This window comes from Limanda limanda, chromosome 7 (genome assembly GCF_963576545.1).
Source record: "Limanda limanda chromosome 7, fLimLim1.1, whole genome shotgun sequence".
NCBI lineage: Eukaryota > Metazoa > Chordata > Actinopteri > Pleuronectiformes > Pleuronectidae > Limanda > Limanda limanda.
This window is the reverse complement of record NC_083642.1, coordinates 3,987,510-4,014,112: the sequence shown is the minus strand read 5'-3', so window position 1 is coordinate 4,014,112 and position 26,603 is coordinate 3,987,510. Positions and strand designations below refer to the sequence as shown.

General features: G+C 49.3%; 3 protein-coding genes across 3 annotated transcripts; all 3 read left to right on the top strand.

Annotated features, from left to right (window-relative positions):
* Nucleotides 1–141: 141 nt before the first annotated feature.
* On the top strand, nucleotides 142–8,120 carry mecp2 (methyl CpG binding protein 2). Its single transcript, XM_061073985.1, has 6 exons — nucleotides 142–218; nucleotides 1,550–1,745; nucleotides 2,070–2,290; nucleotides 2,387–2,580; nucleotides 2,679–2,815; nucleotides 3,735–8,120. The coding sequence occupies exons 1-6, from the start codon at nucleotides 187–189 to the stop codon at nucleotides 6,126–6,128; spliced, it is 3,174 nt and encodes a 1,057-aa protein (XP_060929968.1). The 5' UTR covers nucleotides 142–186; the 3' UTR covers nucleotides 6,129–8,120.
* Nucleotides 8,121–8,866: 746 nt separating this feature from the next.
* On the top strand, nucleotides 8,867–11,048 carry LOC133004625 (uncharacterized). Its single transcript, XM_061074099.1, has 7 exons — nucleotides 8,867–9,117; nucleotides 9,198–9,371; nucleotides 9,830–9,987; nucleotides 10,236–10,434; nucleotides 10,626–10,722; nucleotides 10,811–10,959; nucleotides 11,042–11,048. The coding sequence occupies exons 1-7, from the start codon at nucleotides 8,867–8,869 to the stop codon at nucleotides 11,046–11,048; spliced, it is 1,035 nt and encodes a 344-aa protein (XP_060930082.1).
* Nucleotides 11,049–15,464: 4,416 nt separating this feature from the next.
* Nucleotides 15,465–26,037, top strand: fgd1 (FYVE, RhoGEF and PH domain containing 1). The gene is made up of 18 exons (XM_061073986.1): nucleotides 15,465–15,522; nucleotides 20,559–20,831; nucleotides 20,923–21,118; nucleotides 21,270–21,975; nucleotides 22,132–22,221; nucleotides 22,338–22,486; nucleotides 22,576–22,732; nucleotides 22,836–22,974; nucleotides 23,537–23,595; nucleotides 23,711–23,857; nucleotides 23,944–24,036; nucleotides 24,155–24,234; nucleotides 24,492–24,522; nucleotides 24,610–24,780; nucleotides 24,818–24,946; nucleotides 25,195–25,353; nucleotides 25,479–25,625; nucleotides 25,762–26,037. Exons 1-18 carry the CDS (start codon nucleotides 15,465–15,467, stop codon nucleotides 26,035–26,037), a joined length of 3,060 nt encoding a protein of 1,019 aa, XP_060929969.1.
* Nucleotides 26,038–26,603: the final 566 nt, after the last annotated feature.

Sequence of the window (26,603 nt, the reverse complement as noted above, 5' to 3'; positions counted from 1 at the left end):
CTCGCACAGCATCACTTTATTTCCGTTCTCATCTCGCGGGACTACGGGGCTTCCGGGCTGCGTGACGCCGCGATGTGGGCGCAGGTCTCGCGTTGTTTGCTGCGCGCAGGGGGGCGGGGTGCAGCAGGAGGGAGCTGAGATGTTTGGAGGCTTTTTTTTTATATAAAATTATTTATTTAAATAGAAATGGCCGCCGTGCGGAGCGGAGCGGACACACTGTAAGTGGCTCTTTACATTTTCTCCTCCTTCCCGCGCCGCCGCCTCTCGCCGCGCAGCCGCTTCCGTCGTGTGTTTTGTTCAACTTGAAGTGCGCTGGTTTTCCCCGCGGCCTGTCGCGGCGGAGCGGGGTTAGCGGGAATACGTCACAAACTTACAGCTAAGTCTGTAGTTTAGCTGCTGTCTCCACACGGAGGTTGGCCGTGGTTCAGCCCGCCTCCCGGGCGCCGCCGGGCCGCCCTGACTTCCACTCCGCTCCCCTGGAAGTCAGGCCGGGGCTCGGCGGCGGCGGGTCCGACACAAACACCCCAGTCCCGGGCACCGGCGCTGAGTCCGCCCGCCGTCGTCAGACAGGCGGGGAGCTAACGGCGGCTAGCTGGTTAGCAAACAGTGTGTTCATGTGAAGGAGCAAACAGGCAGGCTGCTCTGTAACCCGGGCTGACCCGAGTTAACCTGGGTTGACCCCCCATGCACACACACGCCCCCTGTCCGCGGGCTGAGACACTGTTAGGCCCCAATGAGATCAGCATGCCGCTGCCTCAGAGCCGCTGAGCCAGGCAGCTCTCTGCGTGGGGCTGAGTTTCCTGCCGTTCACTTCCTGTTCCTGTACTCACTGCTTTCACCCGATGTAGATACATATATATATATATGTGTGTGTGTGTGTGTGAAATACTATATATATATATTATTTGTATGTGTGTGTGTATATATATACTTTGTGTGTGCATAAATATAAGTAATAAAGTTAAGTTCATCTACTCCATTATTACTGATGCCGCGTACACTTGTTTGCTTTTTATATTTCATTAATTTACCTATTTTTTAGTACTTTTTATTTTAAGGAATTTCCCTGACAAATCACATGTGATCAGAATAAAGTAAACAGACACAGAGTTCAAACAGCCAGTCCATGTATTGATCAGATTATTGACATGAAACCACTTTACTTTATGATCCCTCATAATTAACCATCAACACACTCATCATCATTATCATTAATTACAGTCCAATCATTACGTCTTCATCCAGCGTTCACGTGAATATCAAACCCATCGTGACCCTGAGTGTCCAATGTGGTGGGACTAGCAGCTGGTCTGAAGTCAGTGTTATTTAAAGGCTCATTGTCTCCATGGTAACATGCAGGGACATGTACAGGTGATCTGTCCTCCTGACTGATCACCTCCACACAGCTGGCCAATCACTGAGTGGGGTGGGCGTGGCTGGGAGATTGTCAGATTTGTTTGGTTATAGTTAAACCCTCCACCCATATGAAAACCATGTGATGTCATGAGTGATGTAATGTTAACAGATTCTATGTCATCATTTCTCACAGGGAGGAGGGTCCAGAGGGGGAGGAGGGACCCGTCTACCCCCAGGCCCCCCCCAGAGAGAGGGACAGGTCCCACACCAAGACCAAGAAGGCCCGCAGGGAGGGTCGCCATGCCGACAGGGGAGCTGAGACCACATCGCTAGGCACGCCCTCAACAGCTGGGCTGCAGCCACAGGCGGGGGCGGAGTCACAGGCCGAGGTACAGTCATGTGTTTGTCTCGCATGAAAGTATAATGCAGGTTTCAGGTATATAATTGGATAAACCATATCCTGTAGGTTTTGATGGGGGGGTCGATGGGGGCCATGTTGAGGGCAGTGACTGGTTCAATGTGACATAACAAAACTATGGTAGTCTTGATGGCTCGTTGTGAAGGGAGAGGTTTTAAGGCGTGCTGTTAATTAGTTGAAGACTTCTAATGCTCTCTTTAATTACAAAGCTATTTATTTGTACTTGGTGCAATGTTCTCAACTATGTTCTAAATAAAGGTGATGAAATGGTTTCATGTTGCTTCCTCCCTTCCAGGCGTTGGAGCCGGTGGCAGGTCCCTCAGAGCCGGGGTCCGCACCAGGGTCCGAGTCTGCGGCGGGCAGTGAATCGGCCGGCTCCCCGAGGCAGCGGCGCTCCATCATCCGGGACCGGGGGCCGCTGTACGACGACCCGTCGCTGCCGGAGGGCTGGACCCGCAAACTCAAACAGAGGAAGTCTGGACGCTCCGCGGGGAAGTTCGATGTCTACCTGATTAAGTAAAGCACTTGATGCTGGATTGCGCCTTCATGAGGAAATGATGTAATAGCAGAGTTTTTGTGATGACATTTGTTTGTGTTTGTCTAATTGTTTAGCTCAGAGGGAAAAGCGTTTCGCTCCAAAGTGGAACTTATTGCCTACTTCCAGAAGATCGGGGATACCACCACTGACCCCAATGATTTTGACTTCACGGTCACCGGTCGTGGAAGCCCGTCCCGCCGCGAGAAACGCCCCCCGAAAAAACCCAAGGTGGTAAAACCGTCGGGACGAGGTCGTGGGCGGCCCAAAGGTAATTTAACACTAAGAGTCATTAAAAGTGGACGAAGTATGTTGGTGTTACTTTTTTTCTTTAGGTTTTGCTGTTCAACCTCTGTTGTCTTTGTTTAGGCAGTGGCAAAATGAGGCAGGCTACAGAGGGTGTGGCCATGAAGCGTGTGGTTGAAAAAACTCCGGGCAAACTGCTGGTCAAGATGCCCTTCAGTAAGGCCGAGTCCTCGACTGGCACCACCTCCACTGCCTCCAAGGTACGACTGCTCTGTCACTCAGTCTAAGGATCAGAGCTGAAGGCTCACCAGCCCAGAGAAGTCTTTCCAAGCACACGTCGCCTCCATCTAGATTTCTAACCGGCTAAATATCCAGACAAATCTGCAACAACAGAAAGATTGTGGAGTGCGTGACCCCCCGTCAGTCTTGTGTTATGAAATGACAACCACTGAAAGGCTCCTGATCACAAAACAGCAAGTCATGTAGTCAGAATGACATCACTTGGTCAGTGCGGTCAGATGGAACGGGGGTCTGTCAGACACACCCAGTAAATCCAAACTTGTATTAACAAACATCTGGCTGAGGCACCTTTGTGCATTGTCCTCAATCTTTAAAAGGATTTACCCCTTGCATATTGTGGATTCAGAATTCATAGAAGTCTTATTCAAGGACTTCTGTTGTCAGATATAAAAACCGTGGTGTTCAGACAGTGGGGTCTCGACCACAGAAGGATTCCTACTCGGAAGGAGACATTCCCAAGTTTGATATGACCTGATCACCTGGATTGAGGCGGCCATTGGATGACGGAAAAAACATTTTAAGAAACTCCAATTGAGTCAATATTTATATTGAAGTCTACTTTGTGTGTTTGAAAAGATTACAACAGGAAAAAGTCATATGTATTCTTCAAGTACACAACCAACAAAGTCTTGTTACAGGTCCTACAGACTTTTCCAAGGGTTCAAGATTTTAGATGTGATGAGGATCTGTAACTGCTGCCCAGAACAGACGCACCCGGGTCGATGTGCACATTAACAAAGCCCGGCAACTATGTGCAGAAGTTGTAGTTTGTTTCAGAACAATTGAGTTTGCAGTGTGATAATATTGTTGACGTTTTATATAAAGCAGTAACAAAGTTGATTGTTAACGCTACTTGTTGATGTCGTAATTCCTCTCCAGGTGGTGTCTCCTGCTTTAGTGCCCAAGTCCCGTCCTGGAAGAAAAAGGAAATCAGAACAGGAACTTCCACCTCCACCACAGATTGCCCCGAAGAAACGGGGCAGGAAGCCGGCCTCAGCGTCAGCAGCAGCCACAGTGGCCACAGCCTCCACCTCCTCTGTACCCACAGCTGACAGCTCAGCAGCTGGGAGCTACACTGCAGCTGCCATCTTAGTCGCTGAGGCCAAACGAAGAGCAGCCAAGGAGTCCTCCACCAAACTTGTCGTCCAGGAAACAGCTCTGCCAATCAAAAAACGCAAAACAAGAGAGACACTGGAGGAGAGGCCGAGTGTTCAGACTCCAGTGGTTACGAAAACAGAAACTGGAAGGAGGGATACTACAGAGGGGGAAGGCGGTACAGGAGATGGGGCTCAAACCTCCGAGACTCAGCCCACCCCCCCTGAGCAGAGCCAGTCACAACTACCGAAGTCAACTGCTTCAGATGAAGGCCAATCACATGGACACAAGACACATAAAGGGAGGAAGCACAAGGAGAAAACAGGAGCAGCAGCAGGAGATGAAGGAAGCAGAAAAGATGAAGAGGGTGAAGATGTAGGTGATAAAGGAGGAGAGGGAGCAGGAAGGAGTAGCAGCAGCAGCAGTAGCATTAGTCCGTCAAAAACCCACAAAAAGAAGGACCGACCTCACAAACACCATCATCATCATCACCACCATCATCATCGCCACCAACAGTCCTCTGCCTCCACATTAACTCAGCCTCCGCCTCCTGCAGCCCCCGGACATCCAGCAGCCTCCAGTCAGTCAGGACCTGAAGTCGAGCCCCAGACTTTGCCTCTTATCACCACCCAACAACCGCAGCACACCCAGCAAGCTCCTTCCAGACCACAGTCCAAATCTGTGCCTCAGGCCTCGCCTGGACCTCGGCCTCCTCCTCCTCAAACACACAATGAGGGCCAAGCCTCTCACCAACCAGATCCTCAGTCCCCCAGTAAACTCCCAGCCCAGCCTCCACACCCTGCACCCAAGTCATCTCCCACCAGGCATGTCCTGCACCAGTCACGGTCCCAACAACCCCCACTCCAAACCCAGAGTCAGCCCCAGGTGCCTCCCAAAAAAGCCCAGTCCCAGTCTAGCCTCTTCCCAGCCCAGCAACGAACCCAGCTTCAGACTCAGCAACCTCCAACTCAGTCCCTCCCTACCCAGTCCTCATCCATTCTGCATGTTCATCCGCCCCAAACAAGGCATCCACATCCAGAGAGTCAGTCCCCAACAGCCCCCCAACCTCAGACCCTGCCCAGACCCCTGTCTCAACCCCAGAACCAGCTCGGGCAACAGTCTCAATCCCAGTCCCGGCACTCATCTGAGTCTCAACTTCAACTCCAGTCAAGGCTCCCAACCCAACTTCAGACTCAATCCCAGTCCCGAACCCTAACCCAAATTCAGACTCAATCCCAGTCCAGAACCCTAACCCAGACTCCGACTCAATCCCAGTCCAGAACCCTAACCCAACCTCAGACCCAATCCCAGTCCAGAGCCCCAACCCAACCTCAGACTCAATCCCAGTCCAGAACCCCAACCCAACCTCAGACTCAATCCCAGTCCAGAACCCCAATCCAAACTCAGCCTCGACTGCAGCTCAGAAGCCCAACCCTAATGCAGCCTCAAATCCAGTCCAGAATCCCAACCCAAATTCAGCCTCAACCCCAGTCCCGGACCTCAATGCAAACACAGTCTCAACACCAGTCCAGGAGCCCCCAATTTCAATCTCACCTGCAGACCAGGCTCCCTTCACATGACCAACTCCAGACTCAATACAGACCACAACCCAGACAGTTTCTCTCGCAGTCTAGGCCCGCCCAGTCCCAAGCACAACCACGCGTTCAACAGATTCAGATACAGCAGAATCCTCAGTCCCACCCTCAGCTCACTAGACCCCATGTGCAGCACCTCTCCTCCCAGCGTCAATCTCCCAGCCTAACCAGGACCAACCTGGTTCCTGCTCAACAGAACCAGAGTGAACAGCCCCAAGACCTGAGCACCACACGGCCTGCTCGAGGAAGTCTGCTGCAGAGCCGAGAGGTCAGCGTGGAAGACATAAGGGCAGAGGGGAGAGTGGAGCCGGCCATGACATCAGAAAGCAGAGAGGCTGCAGGAGGGGACAGAGGGTCCAACAGCACCTCCAGACCACCCAGCTCCATGACTGCTGGACCCACCGGAGCAGCTGGGGCTGTTGTAGTCCCAGGGTCAGATGGTAGAGCCAGGCTCCAGGCCGAGCCAGAGGCAGCAGGTGAGAGCAGGGAGCTCAGAGACATTGTCCCTCAGTCCGCGGTCCCATGCCCCAGCCGGGAGGAGACTGTAGAGTCACGGACTGCAGTCAGCGAAAGAGTCAGCTGATTGGTCAGGCCGAGGAACAGGCGGACTGATCAGCAGACTAGTGGACTGTGTCAGCACCTGGAGGAAGAAGAGGTTCATGGAGGTTGAATGTTTTTACACTGTTTGCAGATTGAAGGATAGCGTCGCACAGAGCTGGTGGAACTGTCGCAGCTTCTGATCGGTATGATCGGAGATCCGTATGGAGACAGCTAAGTTCTGGATAAGAGAACCGACCTGGACAGACGGAGGAGAGATAGTGTCTTTTTCTAGGAAAAACAAACAAAAAGGAAAAAACGATAAAAAAGTGTGTGTATAGATAATCAAAAGGCAGCTGTTGTGTCCCGCTAGTCTCCTTGGGGAGGGGGAAGTAGTTTGGAACTAAAAACCAACGCTTAACAACACATTACTCTGAACGAAACTTTGCTTCCAGAATATAACCATTTTTTTTATTTCGTATTTTGATAGTTAATTGTTTTGTCTCTGTTATACAGCTTTAAACTGATATTATTGACTGACAGTCCCTTATTTAAAGTCCTGCTATTGACTGACGGTCCCTTACTGAAACTAGTCCTTGACTGAAAGCCTCAGAGGTGATGTGGCCGACGGTTTGCACCTTAAACTGGTTTCTTGAAATCTCACATTTGTTTTCCTCCGTTTTCCATTAATCCCACAATAAACAAAAAGGGGGGGGTTCAGTAATTTCTTCCATCCTCATCCACACTGCCCCCTACAGGTAGCCAGTCTGGTGTACGAGTATTTATATTGAATTCATGACTACACAGACCTCATTCTGAACAGTGTTAGTGATCATCGTTTGAAATAATTGAGCAACTCGAGGAATTCCTGATTCATCTGATCAGGATTCGAAACAGCCTCAAATACAGATGAGTCAGTTGTTTGATTTAAAGAAGACGTAAATACTCCTCCGTTGTTTTGCAAGTATCTCAAACGAATTGTTCTTCCAGTTTAGAGATTCTTCCGATTTCTGGTCTTCATTGAATATGTTCTGGTCTTTTCATTTCCAAAGGAAGCGTTTTAATATCAAACCAAATCCACTATTACAGTAGCTTTATTTTAGTTTATATTCTTAACGAACGAGTGGGAAATGGACTCCTCATTTATCGTTTCTTTGTGTTGAACATCTGGAACAGTTTGTACAATCAAGCGTCTACATGTCACTCGTAGACTCTGCAGGCCTTCAACTGGAGAAACACGTACGCAGAGGGCGACCTCACAGAGCTTTGACTGTCGGCCACGTTGGTGATATTGGTGTAAACTAAAGAAAAACCCTGAAGAAGTGTGACGCAGCTTCACAAAACTATTCATCGACCAGAAAACTAACTTTGAGTCTGTAAATCCCGATTTGAGAGTGAATCCGGATTGTTTGGTGGAGTATTTAAAACTCCAGTGGCTCTAAAGCTGGTAAACGATGACACCTCAGTTGGGAGGCAAGTGTTGTTAGCAGTAGACAGAGGTGCATCAGGAGAACATCTGCCTGGACCGGCTGGAGAGAGAGGAGAGGTGGAGAGAGAAAAAGAGAAGCCAAAACCCCAACTGAACTTACAGACTATTACCATTGTTCATCTCCAGCACTTTAACAAACGCAGCTTCACCCTTATTAAATAAATGTCCCTCGTTCTTTAAAGTCCTCGTTTGCTCACCTTCATGATGACATCATACAGGTGATGTTTAGTTTGGCCTGAGGCTCCTCCCCTCTGCATACGTGGTGCTCCATTGTTTATGACTCGCTTCACAGGACTCGACCCGGCACAACCACAGTAACCAGCCACCATGTTGCATGTTCCAGAGTTTAGTGCCTATAATCTTGTGCGTCTTGCCAGAAGCCACCATGTCAGCGAAGCCATGTTGTGTTCTTAGACTTTAGTCGTGACGTGAGGTGACGTCATAGTTGCTGATGTTGAGGATGAATATTCTGCTTCAGTGGAAACTGTAGAAAATCTAGTTTTTACCTGTTTTCTTATTTTTCTTTAACTAAAGCATTTGTGTCCCTAATCTGTGGTCGTCTGATTCCCTGACTCTCACACACACATAATCAATCAACCAGCTAATCAATTCATCATCAGGTAATAATTATTACTGGTCAATCAATTGATTATCAAAGGAAACACCTGTCACACGTATTGATAATAAAATAACTGGTCCAGGTCTTGGTATCGGCACTGAACCTGGTCCAGGTGTTAGTCTTGGTCCAGGTCCTGAAGTTGATCTGCTGCAGCTTATACATTCATCTTCAATCCAATCAAACCCGTGCTCCAGTTTCTTTACCTGTAGATCATAAAAGGATGATGGTCTGTAGTGATCACATTTTGATCAGGCGTTCATAACAACATATTGGAGATTTTTTAGGCAACTTTCAACCTATCACATGATTCATCACCGAATGAAGAACCAATCAAGAGATACTAATTTAACAGTTCTGAAAATAACGGGTCAAAGGTCAAAATAAACATGATCTCTACGCACTGTGACACAATGTTATTGATCAGGACATAAGACTCCACCAGATGAGACCAGGAAGCTGCATGACGACTTCAGATCCCATGATGCATAGCTGCCACCTGTTGGTGACGTCAAATAACACACACACAAACACACACACCTTAAAACATGAGACCAATGGAAGTGAGAATATTCATTAGTTTGACGTTTGGTTGTCACATGACCCCTCGGTGACCTCTGACCAGCGGATAAAGCGGCTCTGTGATTGGCTGAGCGGACTGACCTGCAGACAGGTGAAGATGGCGGCTCGTGTGGCGGCGGTGGTCCTGCTGCTGCTCGGACTCTGCTCCGGTTCCGGTCCCGCTTCCGGTCCCGGTTCCGGTCCGGACCTGGAGCGCGGGAGGATGCAGCTGCTGCGCGTGCAGAGTCTGGCCCGGTTTGGAGACTGCTGGGCGCGTGCACTGCAACACCTGGACACGCGCTGCAAGGACATGACGTCAGAGAGCCAGAGGTGGATCGCGCTGCGGTTCACCCACTGTCACCTGAGCAGGTACCCCACGTGACCAGTTCAGCAGTGGTTACCATGGTGATCTCAGGATGAAGCTGCTGAATAACCTGTGAATCTGTCAGCTCAGGGCGGGACTTCCCATCATGCCCAGCGGGCTCTGACGTCAGCAGCTGCACAGGTGGGATGGATGTGGCCGCGTTCAACGCCTTCACAGAGTTCTTCACGCACACGCACGCCATCTGTCACTTCCTGCAGTCTGAGGCCTGGCAGAGCCGAGCCGAGGACACCATGTTCAGGTGACTTAACCCTGGTAGTGAATGCACAGGTGCTTTAACACTAACCGTGCAGGTAACTAGTCTAACACGCTGGTAACTAACTAACACGGGTTTAACTAGAAGGTCATTCAGTAAGGTCCCAGTCCCATCTCACTCCTTCTCCATAACCCTTGTTTTTCGAGGGTTACCTTTCCTCTTGAAACTGAGACACAAACGTGAGTGGGTGAAACGTTCTCCTACGAGTTGGGAGAGAACTTCAACAAGTCGTCAGGAGTCGTCGTGAAATCAAGACACGTCAGTTGTCCATGCAGAGATGCGAGAAAAAGTTTTGCCAATGTCATTGTCATAACATTGTTGAGATCGTAAATAAACCAATGCTATTCTTTGCAGTTACTAAAGTGCCGAACAGAATCCGACACCTGCAGAAAGCGCTGTGGTCCAGTGAAAGTCTGTTTATTGACTCAGTTCTCTGCTCACAGGTTAACAGAGAGTTCAGCAGGTGTCGCTGAGCAGCTTCAGTCCACCAGGCAGATGGCTGAGGAACTTCTTGAAGCCCAGGGTGCTGCCTTACAGGCTCAGCAGGAGATCCTCCACAATGGAGAGGAGCTGAGAGTCACCCTGCAAGACTCCACTCAGGGTAAACTCACACTGTGTCTCAGGGAGATTTGATGAAGACCAGAGTGAACTCTCCTCCAGAGTTCTTCCTGGTTGATGAGCTGTTTATAGTGTAAACCTCAGTGTGAACTGTGTGGTGCTGACATCATTCATCTTCCTGTGATGAAACGCATGAAGAAGAAGGCACATGAGTCTCTCTGTCTCTGTCTGTCTGTCTCTGTCTCTCTGTCTCTCTGTCTCTCTCTCTCTATCTGTCTCTGTCTCTCTCAGGCCTGCAGGCGCTATTCTCAGAACTCAGTAGTGCCTCCAGGGAGCAGCAGGTGGCGCTGTCTGAGCTCTTTAACAGAGTTACCTTCCTGCAGAGTTTCTTGTTGATGGAGACTCACAGTCTGAGCTCGTGCTGCTACAACGCTGCAGCTCTTTTCACCTGCTTCCTGCTCAGCAGCACCCAGCGCTCCTCCAGAGCCAGGTAACCACTCCCCCCCCCCCCCCCCATTTAGAGATAGGTAACCCCCCAATTTCTAGCCAGGCAACCACCTGCTAACCCGAACCAATTCAGATGCAGGCAACTGTAGCTCCTCCCCGTGCCACCTAGAGACGAATTATACTTTATGATAGAGACTATAGTAAATCTATGTGTGTGTGTGTGTGTGTGTGTAGGTTGGTGTTGTTGAGTTTGGTGTGTTTAAATTTCTACCTGGAGATGAAGATTTATCAGTTTGTGATGAGCTCTGATACTCCTGAACACAAACACATGGTGAGTACAACTCTGACATCACTCTGACATCACTCTGACATCATGCTTTTCACTGTCCTCACCCTGCTGATTGGTCCTGTTTCTCCAGGAGGTGCTGAGTGTGTATGTTGGCGTGTTGCGGCGGCTCATGGCGTGTGTGGGAGTGTGTGTTCTGCTGTACGCGTGTGTTCGCTACAGAGACCCTGTGCAGCAGAGTCTGCAGCTGCTGCAGAAGCTCAGGGAGACGCAGCATGGCCTGCAGGAGGCGCTACAGCGTGCAGGTGAGTCCGCACAAAGAAGCTCCGTGAGGCAGCTCAAAGTTGAACCTCTCTCACAGCAGCCTCTAGTGGAGCGAAAAGGAACTGCAGCTCGTCTGTCTCTGTGCAGAGCGTCTCGGGGAAACCAGGACAAGAACCATGACGGACAAGAACCGGGGGAAGTGTCGTGAAGCAGAGGACGGGCGGGAGGAAGCCTGTGTTTCTGACCTCAGCCATTATGTCCTCCAGGAGGACGAGGACGAGTCAAACGTCTCACACCTGTCTCACCTCTCACACTCAGGTCAGTACCTGTCTCACCTCTCACACTCAGGTCAGTACCTGTCTCACCTCTCACACTCAGGTCAGTGCCTGTCTCAGGCCGCTTGTCCTGCGTCGCCGCCCACACGCGGAGACGCGTCAAATAGGGCGAATCCTGTGAAGAGCCGGACAAAATATTGTCAAGACGCACACACAGGCAAACGCACACATCTACACAAAGAAAATTCATGTTAAACAAAAACTGGGAAGTGTGACAATATTTCAATATAAGGTTTAAAGACAAAATGTAAAATATGTTCATCACCTGATCAATACTCAGAATACCCAGATTTCACTGTGACCGGTCGGAGGAAGGCTGATGTCACCATGCTGCCGTACACTACCCACAATGCCTCAGTGAGTCCAGCCCGGCGCTGTCGCCACCCCCCCTCCTCCCCTCTGGTGTACAGCATCCTAGTGGAGGACAAACAGGTAGGTGAGATGTGATTATTGGTTATTGATGATCTGTGGAGGTCACAGTTATACTCCACAGTAGAAGAGGATTATGACTTTCAAACCAAAACAGACTTGTCCTGCATGACCTCTGACCTCTGACCTGTGTTTTGTTTCCTCTGGACCCTCAGCCTCGTTACAGCCTGAGAAGCCGACGGTCGGAAACTCGCTGAATTCCTCTTCGGTGTCGTGGAGACAACGTGAACTCCTACCATGTTTTTAACCGTTTGTCAATAAAGTCAAGTTTTAAACAAGAAACGATTGTTTATAAAACAAAACAAACTCGTCTGACCTCTGACCTCAAAGAGTTACAGGGCGAAACAAAGCCTGATGGGAAATGTAGTTGAATGCAAACAATGATTGGGGATGAAAGTGGTGGGAAGAGTTTTCTCAGCGTTAAGACGGAGTCACATGACTCATCTCGGGAAGTTCAGTGTGAAACCTGGAGGCAGGTGGAGCCCTCTACTGGACAAGTTAACGTCTCATGGACAACACTAGGTGGAAATTATAAAAATAAAAACATCTGGAATCTTTCTTCTGCTTCGAATTTCAACATAAAAAAACAAACGAGGAAGCAGAAAATGGGAAACAGATGTGGGGGGGCTGGTCTGGGATCAGATGTCTGGACACAGGAGGAGGAGTCGTGTAGGTCTGAAGCTCAAATTAGATTTTCACACAAAAGCCTGAAGCAGCCGAAAGAGAGACAAAGAGAGAGAGAGACATGTCTGTCTGTCTCTGTCTCTACGTGTCTCTCTCTCCGTCTGCCTGCTCAGACAAAGTGACGTTGAACTGAGAGACGAAGACTCTGAGTGAAGAAGAAGAGCTGAGTGGACTCGTTCAGCAGCTCATGAGGAACCGGATTCTTTCTGCTCTGGGATCAGCGGCTGCTCTGGAGACGTGGACGTGTTGTGTTCACGGGACTCGTCTGGATCTGTGAGCGTCGGACATGAGGAACAGAAGACTCTTAAAAGTTTGTTTTTCAGGAAAGAAAAGAGGGGGAGGATGGGGGAGAGAGAGGTAGGGTGAGAGACCTCCACATGGCACAGACACGATGCTGCTGAACCCTTCACAATAAAAGCCTGGTTTTAAAAGATGTGGAGACGGGAAGAAGACAGACTGTAAGTGACCTCTGACCCGTGTGTGAGCTGAGGTGCAGGTGAGGTCATGCAGCTGAACGAACCCAGCTGCTCCCCACCCCCCCCTCCTCCCCCCACCTCCTTCTCCAGTCACTTCAGCACCAAGAGGTTCTCCTACCACCTGAGCTCCACACAGCCGCTCAGTGACGCCCCCTGCAGGACAGGTGAGTGAACGGAGAACACTTCGGAACGTTTGGTTGGCTTCAACATTTAAGACTTCGCTTTTAAAAATCTCATAATTTCTTCAATCAGAATTATTGTGAGAATAAACAACCAGGTTCTGGTTCTGGTCTATAAAGGACTTGAGGATGTTTCCTCTCTGAGTCTGAAGCTTCATGTTTGTTCCACAGTTTCATTTGATATGTTACTTTTGGTTTCACATTGTAATTTAGTGATATGAATTTACAAGGTGAAGAAGGATTTTAGTCGTGTGTGTGTGAAAAGCTGGATTAATGAAGGTTCATTAATATCATTTTTTTTTTAAATAAAATAAAAGCACAGAGTTGTCCTGTGAGAATGTGATGCTCATGCCCCCCCCCCCCCCCGGTCCTCTCAGCATCAGGACATGTAGAGTCAGATATGAGGAGTCAAAAATAGAGTGTGTACGTGTGTGTGTGTGTGTGTACGTGTTTGTACCATTTTGAGCCTACAACTTACAAACGCTTGGTTTAGGGGTTTGATTTTATGCCAATTAATGTCTTTTCTAAGATAGATATACAAACGTGTGCAAAATTACAACGTCACACATGAAATGTTTGTAATTCATATGAGAACCCCCCCCCCCCCAAACACACACACACACACGCACACACACACACACATATGCACACTCATGAGCACTCTCTCTTAACATTCATATCTGTCTCTGGGGACGAGCGAGCTTCTCTCTCTCTAGGTCACTGGGTCTCTCACTGTTGCTCTGGGGGGGGAGGGGATGTGTGAGAGGTCAGAGGTCAGCCTGTTGTTTCATCTCCTCCCCCTGTCAGATGATGACAGTGTGTTTGTTTTTCCATCTCCTGGTCCTCCTCAGAGGGGTGGAGTTTCACTGTTTTAGTAAAATGAGGGTGGGTTTGATTTGTTGACCCTCTCCCAGCTTCTTCAGTAGCTGGGATGTAACTGTCATCAGTGTCCAGCTCCTTGAGTCTGGTCCTGTTGCAGCTGGAGGTACAGGTGTGTATGAGAGGAGCTGAGATACGATGACATCAGATTAGATGAGACACGATGAGATGAAGGGAAGTCAGGTCATTGAAGATGAGATTCTTTATTAGTCCCACAAACCTTGCATGAGATGATGAGATGATGGGATCCTGAGTCTCTGACCAGGAGGAACCCGGACTGTTCCCTAACTGATGCTCCTGCTGCAGAGCGACACAAGAAGTGAACTTCACTGGACGTCACAGTTCTAAAGAATACAGAACTATTGGGTTGGGACATTTGTCTGTCTCTACCCGTCTGAACCCGACAGACATCCAGAATCAGTCTGAGTGAACCTAACTCCTGATGAGTTTGTTACTGTCCCTCACGCACACATTGATTGGTTGATGCCACTGAGAGGTGATGTAATGAATCAGGGGCGCCGCACCGCTACATGTCCCTTCACCCGGTTCTGCAGGTCAGGGTTCTCTAACCTGCAGAACCGGGCCATCTAACCCTAACCCTAGGTTGGATGGCCGATCGGAGGCTGCGACTTGTCGTCTACGTATTGGCGAGTTTCTTTGAATCGTTCACACATAACGATTGATGACGGCCGATTGAGCACAAAACCACAGAGATGCTGGGACGCCAAGATAGAACAACACAACCCAGTGTGTTCCTCTGTGCAGAGGATGAACTGGAAGACCCTAACCCTGACCCTGAGGTCCTGACGTCCACATGAAGGTGGTTGAGTGATGGAGCTCAGATCCTCTGGAGCTTCCAGATCCCGGTTGATAAGACGGTGACTCTAACCAGCCGGAGAACAGGAGAAGCTCTGATCGCTGTTAGAGAAGCTGAGCTCCAAGCAGGAAGGAGAATTCTTTAAAGGTTATTTTAGTGTGTGTGTGTGTGTGTGTGTGTGTGTGTGTGTGTGTGTGTGTGTGTGTGTGTGTGTGTGTGTGTGTGTGTGTGTGTGTGTGTGTGTGTGTGTGTGTGTGAGAGAGAGAGAGAGAATTCACATTTACACACCTACACTGTCAGCACTGCTCTCTCTCTCCCCCTCTCTCTTCCCTCTGTACTTGTTGTCAAGGAAACCAAAATGGAAGAGAGAGAGGATGCTCTCTCACTGTGTCTATCTCTCTCTCTCCCTTCTCGCTCTCGCTCTCTCTGTCTCTCTCTCTCTCTCTGTCTCTCTCTCGCTCTCGCTCTCTCTCTATCACCCCCCCCCCCTCCCTCTGTGCCGCCGCCCGCCTCCCCCTCGCCGGGCAGACCCACTGAACAAACCGATCGGATCTAACCTACTTCGCCGTCCTGCAGCGGCTCTGCGGCGGGTCCGGACCGTCCGTGTGTCGGTGGTGCCGGTCCGTGTGTGTGTGTGTGTGACAGTGTGTGCGTGTGCGTGTGACCGGTTTCTTGCTCGTGCTGTGGACCGGGAGAGCCTCTCTCCGGAACTAACGTCTCTTTAATGACCGGATTCGTGTTGTGCTGCGCGATGTACATGGACAGAAGCAGCCTGAGCAGGGGTGAGTGACGCGCGGGCACGCACACACACGCACACGCACACACACACACACACACACACACACACACACACACACACACACTGGAAACCGCTGCACGAGGGAGGAAGCCGCAGCTGTGCACACGCACGGGCGCGCGTACAGCTTCAGATGATGATGATGATGATAATAATGGTGCTGATGAAGATGAAGATGAAGAGGGTCACAATAATCCTGGTGATGCTGATGATGGGAAAGGCATCCGCGCGTGCCCGCTGTGTGGCGTGCACGCGCACACACTGACCGACATCTCGCCGCAGCGGATGTGATGCTGCACGAGACTGCGTCCGCCAGATGTGTCTGCACCGCTGTCACTGATCCGCGTGACGTCACCTGATCAATAATCAATAACATAATCAATATCCCATCAGCACTGACACAGACATCAGACTCGTTACAGACTGTGTGTGTGTGTGTTTCTGTGTGTGTGTTTCTGTGTGTGTTTCTGTGTGTGTGTTTCTGTGTGTGTGTGTTTCTGTGGGTGTGTGTTTTTGTGTGTGTGTTTCTGTGTGTGTGTTTCTGTGTGTGTGTTTCTGCAGACAGACGGACACACCCCCTACACGCCCGCGCACACACACGTTAACCATTAAAATGGCGGTTTGTAGTGATGAAGGTGAATCAACAGACTCCAGCGTCTGTAGGTCAAACAGCTGGAAGCAGCTCAGAGGTTCTGTCGGTTCCGTCTGATGCAGAAACGGAACCTTTGTTCTTCTTCGTCCTGTTGGAACCACGTTCACAACGGATCTGTGTGAGACTGGAGCGATGCAGCTAAACCCATGAGAACCATAACCTCCTATGACCATTAACCCCCTGAAGGTTAGAACCACATCCAGAACCTAGAGCCTCCTCAACACTACAACACATTAATGATTCATAGAACCACCTCTGCTGCTGCTAGATGTCATGAAAGACCCATAGAACCTCCTAAAGGAATAGTGAAGATTAACAGAGTCTCCCAAACCAAACCTAAACCAAGTAGAAGGTTCACGATGAGAAACGTTTAACCTAGAACCTCCTCAGGAACATCTACATTCACCTAAAGGAACCATATAATCCACTCAATGGTCCTGAGGTATGACTTGAACCATCTTGTGGGGTAAACCACTAGAACCTCATCTAAGACCTGTAGAATCTCATCCGCTCTAGAACCTCCTGAATGAGCCCAGAAACCACCAGAACCTTCTCAATCACAGAACAACCAGAAGGACGATTTAAACTAAAGATCCTTAAAGATGCTAGAACCTCATTTTGTTTCCCTGATGTGGACAGATGTTGAAACACTGCAGTGGTACTAGTCCGTCCAGGAAATGGTTTTGGTTATTTCCATCACGAGGGAGGAAATCCACCGGTTAGAGAAATATTTATCCAGATATTTTAAATTCAGTTTGTTCATACTCTGTTTCTGTGGCAGTGGTCGGCTTCTCTCTGAGTCGCTGTGTGTGGAGACTCAAACATTCATCATGGAGTTGGAGAAATTAGTTGTTGAACAACCGTTGAGTCGTGGAGGATCCGACCAATCACAGCTGCTGTGGCCGGTGTTGTTGTGAAGTCGATATCTAGGCAGCTGTACGTCAGGTGGGATGTAGGTCACATGCTCAGCGTGTGATGTAGGTTCTACCAGGATTCACCATCAGCTGTCTGCCTACCTGTCTGACCTGTCTTACCCCCCCGAGGGTCGTTGTGTTGCACCCTGAACGCTCATCTAGTTGTAGTCAATGGAAATGCACTGACTGAAAACACACTCACACAATCGCACACATACACCATCTGCTTTGCATTAGCCTGTTGATGTTTTCCCATGACCTCTCCCATCATGTTCACATCTGCACACACACAAACACACACACACACACACACACACAAACACACACACAAACACACACACACACACACATGCACGCACACACACATACAAACACACACACACACAAACTCCGACCCACTCCCTTTAACTTTAACCCTGATGAATCTCCACAGCATCAGATTCATTATGATTATGTTGGAGGACGGAGCGACCAATCGGGTCAGGAGGCTCCTCTGAGGTCAGAGGTCACTGTTTCCTGAGCTCATGGCTCAGTATTGACGATGATCTGGTTTCTAAACATGAATAATTGATGTGAAAGAATAAATCAGCGACTCAGCAGAAACACGTTGGTAACATGACGGTTTAAAGCTGAGTGTGAGTGCAGTAAAGAGGATGATGTCACAGTGAGGACGCTGTGATGTAACAGTGACCTCATCCCACAGCTGATGATGATGATGATGAAGAGTGTGTGTTTGTACATGTTTTAGTTGTCTCTTTGAGACCTTTTCTGGGACCTTGTGGGGACCAAAGCTACTGGGGACCAAAGTGAGTTAGTGTCCCAACAAGGATAGCTGCACTAACATTTGTGTTTTCTGCTTTTTGTAATTAAGGCCCGAGCTCTGACATCAAAGGTCAGGTGAGGCCCTATGGAAATTGTAAGGATTATTATTCAGGCAAATGAATTGGCTTTTTGAGGGCTTTAACATGCTCAAATTCTTACCAAAATTTGCAGAAAGTTAGAAAGTGGTGAAAATTTACGTATTCTGGAGGAATTTTCAATGGGCGTCGCAAAATGGCTCAAGGGTGCCCCCCCAGACCCCTGGAACGTGTTCACATTGACCGGTAGGTGCAATTGGAAAAACACAACAGGAAGCCTGCTATTTTGCATTTAGTGGCCATTTTGGCCATATTCCACATTTTTACTTTGATGTGCTTGTACCAGGGCTTTCATCGGATAAACTTCAAATTGAGATGAGTGTCATCACAACAAGATGGAAATACAAACTGACTGAGGGATTTTTTTTTCGTCACACGGTGTGACCTAGGGGTGGCGTCAAAGTTTGATTACACGCCATTAAAACACAGTGTTCTGTAACGCAGACATACATGGATCATGAATCCTTTGATGCTGAGCCGTAAACAAAAAACTCCACTCCTGCAGTGTCAGTCTTCCTAGATCAAAGGAAACTTTATGTCTTGCAAAGGTCACGTCTCTCCCTCGCTCAGAATTGGGACATTTTCTCAAACTGTGTCAACATTGAGGTACGGCGCGCTAAAAAGAGTCCACTGTGCATTGTCCTATCACCACCAAACTTCTGTCTCATGATCAGAGTCCAAGCCTGAACAGCTCTATGTGTCAATATTTCCTCAGTCATTTTTTTTTTTTTTTTCAGGCAAAAAGCATGCAACGCTTCAAAATGCATGTGCTTATTATTATTATTATTCAGGCAAATGAATTGGCTTTTTGAGGGCTTTAACATGCTCAAATTCTTACCAAAATTTGCAGAAAGTTAGAAAGTGGTGAAAATGTACGTATTCTGGAGGAATTTTCATTTGTAAATGAAGTTTAAATAAGTCTCATGTCCTCACAGAGTTTAGTTTTATTTGACTTGAGACAGAAATGTGAGTAGACTGTGGTCACACACACACACACACACACACACACACACACACACACACACACACACACACACACACACACACTCTCAGTAATAGCTTCCAGATGACGTCTCAGTGCTGAACTGAAATAAATTCCACACAGAGACAAAGCCTGAGATGTTTGTGGTTTGTAAAGAGTTGCAGCTCATTGGCTGAATCCTGGTTTCTCCTGAAAGCTGATTGGATAAAAAGACACAATTTCACTTTGGGCCGGCTGTGGTTGAGGGGGTAGAGCGGGCGTCTTCTAACCAGAAGGTCGGCAGTTTGATCCCAGTCTTCAGAAGATACTGAAGCCCAAACTGTACTGTACCTCTTCTCATAGAGAAAGTTCTGCACAAAGAAGCCCAGTGTGAATGTGTGTGTGAATGTGAAACTGTTCTGAAAAGCTCTGTGAGTCTTACCAAGACTAGAAAAACTGTAAATGAACACGGAGCGTTTATCATCTGATTATGAAGCCGAGACCACGATGAGACGTCTGTCCTTCTGTTACTGTCGCTCAGTTGAATTCCACCTACAGAAACATTTGAATCAGTGCAAAAACTTGTTGATGTTTATTCTAATATTTTATTCTGAAAACTCATAGGACGCTTTATTTTGGCAGTCTGTGGGCGTGGTAACAGGCGTGGTCTTGTATCGACTTCTCGTTGCGTCAGTGAGACGAGAACAACGTCCGATTTGCAGCATGAAAATACAAAAGACACGTGTGTGTCAGTCAAAGCCTTCAGCCAATCAGAGCAGAGTTGTGTCCTGCAGCTAGAGAGAACAACTGCATCTGACTCCCCCCCCCCCTCCCCCCCATGTTTTAAGGTCATGTGACCTTTTGACGTTTTGCAGCACTTGATGAAGTCGTGATGGATGCATTGTGTTAAGACCAGCATGCATCAGGTTAATTGATCAAGTTGAACGCGGCTGTGTTGTTGTCCTCTAACCAGATGGTTGGTGGTTCAATCCATAGATATATATAAAGGCTAGATGTCTCGGCCAAGGGAGTCGAACGTCCACACATGGCGGCCATCTTGCCACAGGCGGCTAGCTCACCCATAACATTGTGTTGGTAGTGGTACATGTACTTTTTAAATAAAATAAAATAATTCTTGATGTATATTTGTAAAGGGAAATCTTGTACCTTTTTTAGAACATTATTCTATTTTTTAGAACATAACATAATTATTCATAAGTATGCAGTGTCATAACTACATCTCTGACGTTTATAACAAACCGAACAGTTTAAAAATCGGTTGAAAATTGAGCAAGTTATGGTTATTTAAATACTACGTACCACTACCAACACAATGTTATGGGTGAATGAGCTGACTGTAGCAAGATGGCCGCCATGTGCGGACGTTCGACTCCCTTGGCCGAGACATCTAGCCTTTATATATATCTATGGTTCAATCCCTCAGTCTTCCCCTGTGGATGCCGAAGTGTCCTTGTGCAAGATACTGAACCCTACATGGCCCCTGATAGATGTTGAATGCACTGATTGTGACATGTGATGTAACATGTCCCGCCCCCCCCCCTTCCCTTCCCTTCCCAGGTCCCCCCTCCTCTTCCAGTCCCAGCTTGTTGACAAAGGGTCTCTCTCTGGAGCCGTCTTGCTCGCCGTGCGGCCACCAGGGGGCGCTGGATGCTGACGTTCCTGAGCAGCTGAGCTCAGACTCGGGCCCTGGCTCCTCCTCCTTAGGCCCCGCCTCCCTGGATGGATGCGGCCCACTGCTGGTCAACGACACGGGTCCCCCGGAGCTGCCGGCTGCAACGCTGGCTCCGCCCATCAGGACCCGGCCCCCCCTCCCGGGGCCCAAACCTCAGGGTGACTCACTTTACTTTCACTTGTATTTGAATAGAACACACATTGATGACATCACTAACTGACCTCTGACCTCTGACCCTGCCCTCAACAGTCCCCCCAAAGCCCCCCCACCTGCAGCAGACAGCTTCGTCAAGGCCACGCCTCAAGGCTCCGGAGAAGCCCCTCCCACCTCCTCCACCATATAGACCCCTCCCAGTCGACCCCAGGGGGGGGCGGACTCCACCCACCCGTGTTGAGGGCTCCGCCTCCCCCAGCTGTGTCCTGTCCCTGATCGAGAAGTTTGAACGGTGAGTTCTGATTGGTCCAGAGGAGGTGTGATTTTGCCGTTTTCGATTTTATTGTTTTATTATTAAGTTTATTATTGTATGTTAATTGTCTACTGTTGTTTGTTGTTGTGTGGTAATTGTTTTTTTTTTTTTATTTTTTTTTTGTTCACAGCGAGCAGATCATCGTTGTCCCTGACATCAGCGGGGGGGCTCTGTGTCCCCGGATAACCGACCCCTCCTCCTCTCGACCTTCTTCACCTCCATCATCATCAGGCCCCGCCCCTCCCCCACCAGGTGAGGTCGGAGGTCATGACGATGTGAGAGCGGAGGATGAGGCGGGTGAACTACGTAATGATGACGATGATGACGAAGATGATGAAGAGCTGGCGGCGGCGTGTGGTAATGACATCCATCAGAAACGTCTGTCCATGGAGTCGGGCTACAGCGCCTCAGAGAAGCACCTGGAGGACGAGGTGGTTGCCGTGGAGATGAGGGAGCAGCAGCCGCCGCTTCTCGACCAATCAGAGTTCCCGTCCGAGCGTCTGTCGCTGCCCTCCTCACAGACAGACGGGAAGCTGGCCAATCGGGACAGTGGGATCGACAGCATCAGCTCGCCGTCGCATAGCGAGGAGCTGTGCTTCGCCAACGTGGAGGAAGGGGGCGTGGTTTTCCCCTGCAGCCCCGCCCTCCTCCCTCGCCTCTCCAGCTCGTCCTCATATGCTGGGGAGGGTGAAGGGGAGGAGCTGGGAGCGAGGGGGGTGGCGAGGAGGAGGAGGGACTTCTCTGAGGAGGGAGACAGTGACCTGGAGGAGGAAGAGGAGGCGGAGCTAACGCTGGTGCTGGCTCCTCCCAAAACAGACACGCAGGACTCTGCTGAGGTGAGACGCCTTCACTGACCCCGACAACCAGCGGGAAATTATTATTATTATTATAAAGCTTTTAGTATTATGTTAAGGAGCGATTTTTGTGACCTGATGTCGACTCACATGATTGGTCGGTTAACGAGCTATCTGATAAAGTGTCTTTCTGTCCAGATGTCCGTCCAGCAGAGAGTCTTCACCATCGCCAACGAGCTGCTGCACACTGAGATCGCCTACGTCTCCAAGCTCCACCTCCTGGACCAGGTCAGTCAGCTGATCCTAAACCACCTCTCCTAGACTTTGTTATTGTGTCACATCATTGGTTGCCGTAGAAACGCAGTTTGATATTACAATCCTCCCCTCTGGCTCCTCCCCTGCAGGTCTTCTGTGCCCGACTCCTGGAGGAGGCCCGGTCTCGCTCCTCCTTCCCCTGTGACGTCATTCAGGGAATCTTCTCCAACATCTGCTCGATCTACTGCTTCCATCAACAGTTCCTGCTGCCAGCGCTACAGAAGAGGATGGAGGAGTGGTGAGGAAGACTCTCTCCTCATCTTCATCGTCTTCTCCTGGCTCTGCTCCTCAGGACTGATTCTGACTCTGTTCCTCCTCTGTGTTCAGGGACTCAAACCCCCGGCTCGGGGACATCCTGCAGAAGCTGGCTCCCTTCATGAAGATGTACGGAGAGTATGTGAAGAACTTCGACCGGGCCATGGAGCTTGTGAACACCTGGATGGAAAGATCGGCTCAGTTTAAGACCATCATCCAGGAAATCCAGGTGCAGATACGCGCTGCCGCTGTGCTGCCGCTGTGCTGCACCGGTCTTGTTGTCGTTGCGTGTGTTGCTGTTGTGAAACTGTGTGTTTGTTGTGTTTGTGCAGAGGGAGGATCGCTGTGGGAACCTGACGCTGCAACATCACATGCTGGAGCCGGTTCAGAGGATTCCTCGCTACGAGCTGCTGCTCAAGGATTATCTACGCCGGCTGCCAGAGGATGCCCCGGACCACCGGGACGCCCAGAGTACGAGAAACAAACGCACCCACACATCAACGTGGCGACCATAGACATATATAAAGACTAGATATCTTGTTCGACAGAGCCGGACGTCACCACATGGCGGCCATCTTGCCAGAGGTTGCTCGCTCACCCTTAACATTGTGTTGGTAGTGGTAAATAACCATAACTTGCTCAATTTTCAACCGATTTTGAAACGGTCTGGTTTGTTATAAACGTCAGAGATGTAGATATGACACTGCATACTTATGAATAATTATGATAATGATATTTTCTAAAAAAAAATTATAATTTATGCAGTGTCAAACCAGACCGTTTCAAAATCGGTTGAAAATTGAGTAAGTTATGGTTATTTACCACTACCGACACAATGTTATGTGTGAGCGAGCTGCCCCCTAGCAAGATGGCCGCCATGTGGTGACGTCCAGCTCCGTTGGCCGGCAACGCAGAAGAGACATCTAGCCTTTATATATGTATATGGTGGCGACAGTGATGCTAATACTGTGCTAGCATTAGCTAACATCAGCTAATGGAGCTCCCAGTCACCAGACCTTGTTTCTGTCCACAGAGTCTCTGGAGCTCATCGCCACGGCAGCCGAACACTCCAACGCCGCCATCAGTAAGATGGTGAGAGTTTGATACAGTAGTGACTCCAGAGGTCGTGACCTTTCACTCATTAACCTCCTGACGCTCGTCACAAACAGCTGCTGCTTCTTGCCTCTAACCTGGTCTGTCTCCCCAGGAGCGAATGAGGAAGCTGCTGAAGGTCTACGAGTTACTGGGAGGAGAAGAAGACATCGTGAACCCGACTAACGAGCTGATCAGAGAAGGACACATCCTCAAACTGTCCAACAAGAACGGGACCACGCAGGACCGCTACCTCATCCTGGTGCTGCTCTGTCCTCTGTCTCCTTCACTGTTTCACAGGATGTTACCATGGAGACAGTATCATGTGACACGTGTCTCTCTCTGCAGTTTAATGATCGGCTGCTGTACTGCGTCCCGAAGCTGCGTCTGATTGGTCAGAAGTACGGTGTCCGTGCTCGCATCGACGTGGACGGGATGGAGGTGAGACAATACCACCTGCAGCAGGTTGTAGAGGGGGGGTGGTGTTGTGTTTGTAGAAGTGGTTCATGGGGGATTCCGTGGTCCTGATGTTACTGTTCTCTCCCCCCCCCCCCCCCAGCTGAAGGAGCCCATCGGAGCTGCAGTTCCCAGGACCTTCCTGGTTTGTGGAAAGCAGAGATCACTCGAGCTTCAGGCCAGGTACAATCACATTGAGTCTCAGGACTCCTTCACACCTGGTTTCCTCAGACCTTCAGACTTCTGTGTGAAATGTTCCTCAGACCAGGGTCCGACCTGAAGAGTTGGTCTGGGTCCAGAACAAACTGAACCATGGTTCCTTTACGTTAACAGTGTTCGCTCCCGGAATAACAATGTGAAACCAAAACAAATGAAACAATGAAACAAACACATGAAGCTGGTTCGGATGTTTCTGACTCATTCTCTGTTTGTCTCTGCAGGACAGAGGAAGACAAGAAAGACTGGATCCAGGTAAACTCAGTGATGTCAGGGCTGTTTAATTCCTCATGTTTACATGTGTCCAGTAAAAACACAATGTGTGTGTGTGTGTGTTTTCAGGCCATCCAGGCGACCATCCAGAGACACGAGCAGACGATGGAGAGCTTCAGATATTTGAACTGTTCACTACGAGAGGATGAGTCCGAACCACCTCACTCGCCGGTAACACACACACATATACGCACACACGCACGCACACACACAAATATGTTTACACGCACATACACACACGTATATGCTCACTGCTGACTGTGTTTGTGTTCTTCAGAGTTGTGTGGAACTGGGGAAACGAGCTCCGACTCCGATCAGAGAGAAGGAAGTGACTCTGTGTATGAAGTGTCAGGAGCCGTTCAACTCCATCACCAAGAGACGACACCACTGTAAAGCCTGCGGACACGTACGTCCTCACTCAGCTGCCAGAGACTCAGAGTCCCGCCCACTCAGTTCTGTCCAGTTCATCCAGGACAAGGACAAATTAACAAAAACAGGAAGTCAAACTAAAAACAGACACATCAGTAAATTCAGTCTAGGCAGGAAGTTACAGGGGGACAGATCATACTGTGACACATCTGATCTTTGTTTCTATAACAACCACAGACATGCAGCAACCATCACCTGTTGTCCGTTTGTCTCTGTTGAAACCAGGTGGTTTGTGGGAAATGTTCGGAGTTTCGTGCTCGTCTGTCGTACGACAACAATCGCACCAATCGAGTGTGTGTGGACTGCTACGCCGCCCTGGTGGGCGTGTTGCCGTCGCCCGCCACGCTGACCAGCAGCATCCAGAGGAGGCGCTCCATCCTGGAGGTTAGTGCGACGTCGCTTTCACATCACTGTGATGTCACTGTGATGTCACTGTGACGTCACCATAAAACAAGTCAAGTCAATGATGGATCCACAAAGCATTGAGTGCGTCTCTGTTGTTTCCATAGAAACAGGCCTCGCTGGCGGCGGAGAACAGTGTGATCTGTAGTTTTCTCCACCACATGGAGAAAGGGGGGGGGCGGGGCTGGCAGAAGGCCTGGTTCGTCGTCCCTGAGAACGAGCCGATGGTGCTCTACATCTACGGAGCGCCGCAGGTACGTGAACCATCACAACACACAACAATGTACACACAGTAACTATGGCAACAATGAAACTGGGTTTGCTTTTTATCTCTTTATTTTTGGCGATGCTCTAATACCCATGGTTCTGTTTCTTTGTGGTTTCCAACAGGACGTGAAGGCGCAGCGCAGCCTTCCTCTGATTGGCTTCGAAGTCTCTCTACCGGAGTCATGTGACCGCCTGGAGAGACGCCACGCCTTCAAGATCTCCCAGAGTCACCTGACCCTGTACTTCTGCGCTGAGGGGGAGGAGCTACAGCGGCGATGGATGGACGTCTTGTCTCGGGCTGGGAGGGGGGAGGAGCATCAGCTCCACCACCCAATTGTGGAGAGTCTGGAGGAAGAGGGGGAGGAGCTAGTAGCTGCAGCAGAGGTCGAGAACACGTGATTCTACCATTCGAGAAATTCTGGCAATTAAGAAGATGGGATCTTTAGATGATAATGAATCCTGATTGGAAACCAGAACAAAGCAGTGCACACAGTCACTGGTACACGCACACACACACACACACACACACACACACACAGACACACACACACACACACTCTGTATATTTAAAGTTGCGTGCTTCGTCTGCATGATTCCTTCCTGCTGTCAACACAAGATGGCGTCGCTCTCTCTCTCTCCTCCTCTTCCTTTCATCTGTGAGGCGAGGTGGGTGGAGCCTCTGGTTACATAGGTAGCTTTTATAAATGTGGTCACAGTGAACTCCTCCCTCTGTTTTTATACTACACCTCCCATGAGCCTCCGCTGCTGTTTCTATGGAGACGCCTCGACCCAGAGTTGTGCGATCACCGTTGTGTCATCTTCAGGAAACTGACCCAAATTTCCAAAGTTTTTTTAAATACCTGAAATTTATCCAATGAGCTCATGGCAACAGGAGTCTGGAGCTCTCTGATTGGATGTTTGTGGTGACGTCCAGTTTTCAGAAGGTTACTGTGAGTTACTGTTAA

Coding starts and splice junctions, on each gene's coding strand:
- mecp2 (XM_061073985.1), top strand. CDS start 187: ATGGCCGCCGTGCGGAGCGGAGCGGACACACT. Junction 1,746..2,069: donor GGGCGGAGTCACAGGCCGAG/GTACAGTCATGT, acceptor CCTCCCTTCCAG/GCGTTGGAGCCGGTGGCAGG. Junction 2,581..2,678: donor AGGTCGTGGGCGGCCCAAAG/GTAATTTAACAC, acceptor GTCTTTGTTTAG/GCAGTGGCAAAATGAGGCAG.
- LOC133004625 (XM_061074099.1), top strand. CDS start 8,867: ATGGCGGCTCGTGTGGCGGCGGTGGTCCTGCTGCTGCTCGGACTCTGC. Junction 9,372..9,829: donor GCCGAGGACACCATGTTCAG/GTGACTTAACCC, acceptor CTCTGCTCACAG/GTTAACAGAGAGTTCAGCAG. Junction 9,988..10,235: donor CCTGCAAGACTCCACTCAGG/GTAAACTCACAC, acceptor TGTCTCTCTCAG/GCCTGCAGGCGCTATTCTCA.
- fgd1 (XM_061073986.1), top strand. CDS start 15,465: ATGACCGGATTCGTGTTGTGCTGCGCGATGTACATGGACAGAAGCAGC. Junction 21,976..22,131: donor ACACGCAGGACTCTGCTGAG/GTGAGACGCCTT, acceptor CTTTCTGTCCAG/ATGTCCGTCCAGCAGAGAGT. Junction 24,947..25,194: donor ACTGTAAAGCCTGCGGACAC/GTACGTCCTCAC, acceptor TGTTGAAACCAG/GTGGTTTGTGGGAAATGTTC.